At 42.5% G+C, this 5,186-nt stretch overlaps 1 protein-coding gene across 1 annotated transcript in view; it reads right to left on the bottom strand.

Moving 5' to 3' along the window:
* Positions 1 to 225, bottom strand: part of LOC102828504 (60S ribosomal protein L31-like) — a 1,608-nt gene extending 1,383 nt beyond the window's left edge. Inside the window, exon 1 of the mRNA XM_006874310.1 lies at positions 5 to 225. Coding sequence (XP_006874372.1) covers positions 5 to 225 — 221 coding nt within the window. The remainder of the gene's footprint in view (positions 1 to 4) is intronic.
* Between the last annotated feature and the right edge of the window lie 4,961 nt (positions 226 to 5,186).

The following is a 5,186-nucleotide window of genomic DNA, read 5'->3' as shown; positions in this document are numbered from 1 at the left end:
GATTCCTTTGGCCCAGACAGCTTTGTTGAGCCTGGTGTCAATGCGCACGTCTGGTGTTCCCATCTCCTTCATGGCAAATTTCCGAATCTCCTTGAGTGCTCTAGGGGCACGCTTCTTGAAGCCTACTCCATGGATGCGCTTGTGAATGTTGATGGTGTACTCTCTGGTCACCACTTCGTTGATAGCAGAACGACTCTTCTCGCCACCCTTCTTTGCGGGCGCCATAGCGATAGACTCAAGTTGGAAAGGAAGAGTGCAAAGGATTGTGGGAAAAACTGTCCATTATGTTTTGATGGACATCTGTGTACTTTCTACTTTTTGACTCTCATGAATAGTGCTGCTAATAGTACTTGTTATTAATATCAGGTTGACTGAGGTGTAATTTACATACTCAGGGAACCCTGGTAGTACAGTGATTGAGCATTCAGCTGTTAACCATAAGCTGGGTTGCTCATATCCACCTAACAGTTCTGTGGGAGAAAGCCCTGAAAATTGCTCGTGTAAAGATTGCAGCCGAGAGAACCCTATGGAGTCCTTCTACTTTGTCACATAGTCACTCTGAGTTGAAATCTGACTTGATAGTGCCTAGCAACAGCACAAATTTACAGAGTAAAATTTGCTCTTTTTATAGGGTACAGTTCAGTGGGTTTTAACAAATGAATACAATTAAGGGACAGAGCAATCAATCACACAGAATAAAGTCAAACAAACCAACACCAGCTCATTGTCCCCGAGAAGGACCTCGTGCTTGGTAAAGTAATTGGTCAGTAAAATAGAGGAAGACAGACCTTCCACAAGATGGACTGACAGCAATGGGCTGAAACCTAGTAACAGTTTGTATGGCTGGTGCAGGACCGGGCAGTGTTTCATTCTGTCGTACATAAGGTTGCTATGAATCAGAACCAACTTGATGGCACCTAACAACATTAGCAACAATAATATTCAGGTGATTTGGGCTAGATGGGGAAGATAAACCAAAGCACCAAAGCACCAAACCTGCTGTGTAATCAATGCCAACTCATGGTGACCCATGTGTTACAGAGTAGAAGTGAGTTCTACAATGTTTCCTTTCTGTGACCTTGAAGAATGGAAAGCCATGTCCTTGACCTCAAGGTGGTTACACTTAATGAGGTGACAAGTAAAAGAGTGTGTAATGAAAATGTGCTGTGTATCAGAGACAAACTACAGTTCATGGGCCAAGTCTGGTTGACCATCTGTTTTTATTTTTATAGATGAAATTTTATTGGCACACAGCCATGCCCATTTTGCTTACTTATAGTCTAGAATTAGGAGCTCTGGTACCTTAGTGGTTACGAATCGGGCTGCTAATCTTACTTACGGTCAGCAGTTCAAAACTACCAGCTGTTCCAGAGGAGAAAGATGAGGCTTTCTGCTCCCGTAAAGACTTAACAGCTTCGGAAATCCTATGCAGGGTAGCTGTGAGTTGGAACCAACTCCACGGCAAGGGACCACCATCCCTAGTCTAGGATTATTTTTGCCTACAATGACAGATTGAGTCTTTGTGGCTGAGCCCATCTAGTCTGCAAAGTTGAAAATATTTACTGCCTCTCTCTTTAAGGAAAAAAAGGCTTGCCAACCCCTGACTTGAACATAATTAGAGCAAAGTTAAAGTATGGAGGGGGAGCCTTGGAAGCAGAGAGGGAGTGGAAGCAGTATTTGGGGGGTTGAAATGGCTTGTTGGAGGCAAAACTTAAGTCAGTAAATTAATACATCCAATGTATGCACCTGTGCAACCAACACCAAAGTCAAGAGATAAGACATTTCTGGTCACAGGAGACTCCCAGGGCTGTTTGTGTTAATGGTACCAGTTGCTGTTCAGTGAGTTCTGATTCCTGGTAACCCCAGCTGTGTCAGAGAAGAACTCGGCTCTACAGAGATTTTTTTGTTTTGTTTTGTTTAATGTCTTAATTTTTATTATGGCAAAGTAATCATTATGTACAGTATGAGGTTCTAATAAAACAAGACTTATAAGGCTAAACAGAGTCCTGGTGTGGCGCTGTGGGTTAATGCGCCAGACTGCAAAGCCGTTTGAACTGCAAGGTTGGCCATTCAAGTTCACCAGCTGCTCCTTGGAAATCCTATACAGGGTGGCTATGAGTCGGAGTCAACCCGACGGCACTTAACAAAAACACAAGGCTAAATAGTGATCCTTTGCCCCATCTCGCCTGACACTTGAGTCTCACTCCCCAGAGACAATCATTTTTATATATTATTGTTTCTTCTGCTATTTACCTTCCAATTTCTAAATAGCATGTGTGTTGTATCATATTATATCTTTATGGTACAAATATTCACTTCCTACACAACAAGATAGACTTTAGCTTTCTTATACACATTCATCTTCTCCCATCATCCTCTCATACCTATACCCAGTGATTGTTTATTTGTTTTAGTCTCTATTTCACTTCTTTCAAGTGTCGGATCCTTGGCTATTTACTTACATATGTTTGATGCATTGCCTCAGTATCTTTTCTTACACTCTTTTTATCCTTGTGGAATCATATCTTTCTTAGTCCTCTACTTTAGTCCTGGTGTGGCGCAGCAAGGTCAATGTGCTGGACTGCAAGGTCATTTTGAATCATAAGGTTGTTGGTTCAAATACACCAGCTACTCCTCAGAGACCCTATACAGAGTTGCTATGGGTTGGATCTGACTCAATGGCACTCAACAACAACAACGTTCTTTTACTACCTCATGGTAGATTTCCAATCTACAGGGTTTTAATGGCTGACTTTTCAGAAGATCATCAAGCTTTTCTCCTGAGGTGCTTCTGGGTAGACTCAGGCCTCCAACCTCTCTGTTAGCCATTTGCACCACAAAGAGACACTTGTGTGAATGTCTATAGATAACTAAGGAGCCGGGTGGCGCAGTAGGTTAAGCATTGCGCTACTAACTGAAAGGTTGGTGGTTTGAGCTTGTGGCAGTTGCTCTGTGGGAGGAAGATGGAGGTATCTGCTTCCATAAAGATTTACAGTCTCGGAAATCCTATGGAGTGGTTCTACTCTGCCCTAGAGCGTCGTGACTCCATGGCAGCGGTTGTATACAACTGCCGCTGAGTAGACTCCCACTCAACTTAGGTCCAACTGAATGCAACCTTGCCTAGTCCTCTGTTACCCTCAAAATCACTGGTGTGTTGGACATCATTATTGCAGCTATTGTACTAGTCCAACTCACTGAGGGTCTCCAATGTCTTCGCTGACCCTCTACTTCACCAAACATTATGTCCTTCTCTGGTGATCCCTCCTGATGACAACATGTCCAAAGCAAGGATGTTGAACAGTGTTCTGTTGTGATCCAGAGGTTTTCATTGACTAATTTTTAGGAGTAAACCACCAGATCTTCTTCCTAGTCTAGCTTAGTCTGGAAGCTCTACTGAAATCTGTCCACTGCAGGCGACCCTGCTAGTATTCTAAATAAACACTAGCATAGTGACACACAGGCCACCGCAGTGTAACATGCTGACAGTATATAAATGGCACTGTGCTATAAATTCAACTGTTCCCTCTCAGCTGCTCTGTGTCCTTCCAACTGGTTCATGTTACAGCTACCTGGGGTGTCACAGGTGGCCACTCTCCTGTGTCCCAATAAACTCGCTGAGGTCTGACTTGCCGTATCTGGAGCTGGATGGCCACAGGGGGGCACAGGCGGTCTGTCACCATACCACTATGCCAGCCATTACCTCAAGAGGGCTCCTTTTCCATACTCTTTCCTTCTAATTTACTCCAAGAGTGTGAACATATTCACAAATCCTACCTGGATATTAATGACTCAAATGTCACCATTGTATCTTATTTATTTTTTATTGTGGTTAAGTTACATGTAGCAAAGCAGTCTCCAGCACAGCGTCCACCTTTACAGCCCAAGGACCCTGAGTACATGTTTCATCTTGTACACTATTCTCACTATCCTTTTCTAAAATATTCTCCCATCATTAACATATATAATCAATGCCCACCAGCCCCATACAAAAACTCCTTCCCTCTTCCCTCCCACTCCTGGCAACCAATAATAACTTTTGGCCTGTATAGATCTGCATTGTGATGATGGTATAGCACTGGGCAGAGCTTCATTCTTAAACTTCCTAACAACAACAAACATTTGCTTATTTCAAATAAGTGAGATCATACAGCCGTTGCCATTTTGCAACTGACTTATTTTGCTTAGCATACTGTTTTTAAGGTTTATCCATGTTGTGACATGTTTCAGAACTTCATTTCTTCTTTTTAAAAGTTTTTATTGTGAATTGAGTGATAGTTTACGTGGGAGAACACTGGTTTTACACTCATCCCGTCATATTTTGTTTCATTGCAATGATTATACTCTCCTCTGTGCATCATCATTCAACAATAATTGCTTCTATTCCCTGTTTTTTTTTTTTAATGTACACAAAGACACTTAGGGATATATAATAATTTTAAAAAGCAAAGGGTGCATTCTGCAAGCCTACCTTCTGGCCACCAGCACATAGCCTTTCTCTTTCCATGAGTCTAGAGTCCTCAGCTGCCCTATGTCTCCATGTCATCATCTCTGCCTCCATCTCTGGTATCACTGCTTCTCTGGATAGGGTCCCACATTCTGCTTGTGTGTTTCTTCCATGGTGGTCCTAGGGTTCTCTGTTTCTGCACTGTAAGATTAACTACTCCTCAGTTTTTGTTACAAAACTTCTACCTTTACAGTTGTGACAGTCACAGTTAGTCATAATAACAATTACTCACTATTGAATCATAAGACTCTTATCCCCATCTCCTTTCACCAGACCCTTCTAGAGAAGATGAAAACTATTCAGTGGGGATTACTTCATTTCTTTTTATGGCTCAGGCAGTGTTTCACTCTGCTGTGCATAAGGTCGCTATGAGTCGATACTGACTCGATGGCACTTAACAACAACAACAATATTCCATTGTATGTATATACCACATTTTGTTTGTACATTTCAGTTATTTTATCTTCTGACTGACTATTGTAAAAAGTGCTGCAATGCATACGGGTTTACAGTTTCCTGTTTGTGGTCCTGTCTCCACGTCTGCTCATAGGCCCTTCTGAGATTGGGATTGCTGGGTCCCATGGTAATCTCAGGGGAGCGCGGTGGCTCCATAGGATATACAGTGGACTGTGAACCACAAAGTCAGTGGTTCAAACCTACCAGCTACTCTGTGGGAGAAAGA

This window comes from Chrysochloris asiatica, unplaced genomic scaffold (genome assembly GCF_000296735.1).
Source record: "Chrysochloris asiatica unplaced genomic scaffold, ChrAsi1.0 scaffold00268, whole genome shotgun sequence".
NCBI classification, from domain to species: domain Eukaryota; kingdom Metazoa; phylum Chordata; class Mammalia; order Afrosoricida; family Chrysochloridae; genus Chrysochloris; species Chrysochloris asiatica.
The sequence above is the reverse complement of the archived record's forward strand: the minus strand, read 5'-3'. Positions and strand labels throughout refer to the sequence as shown.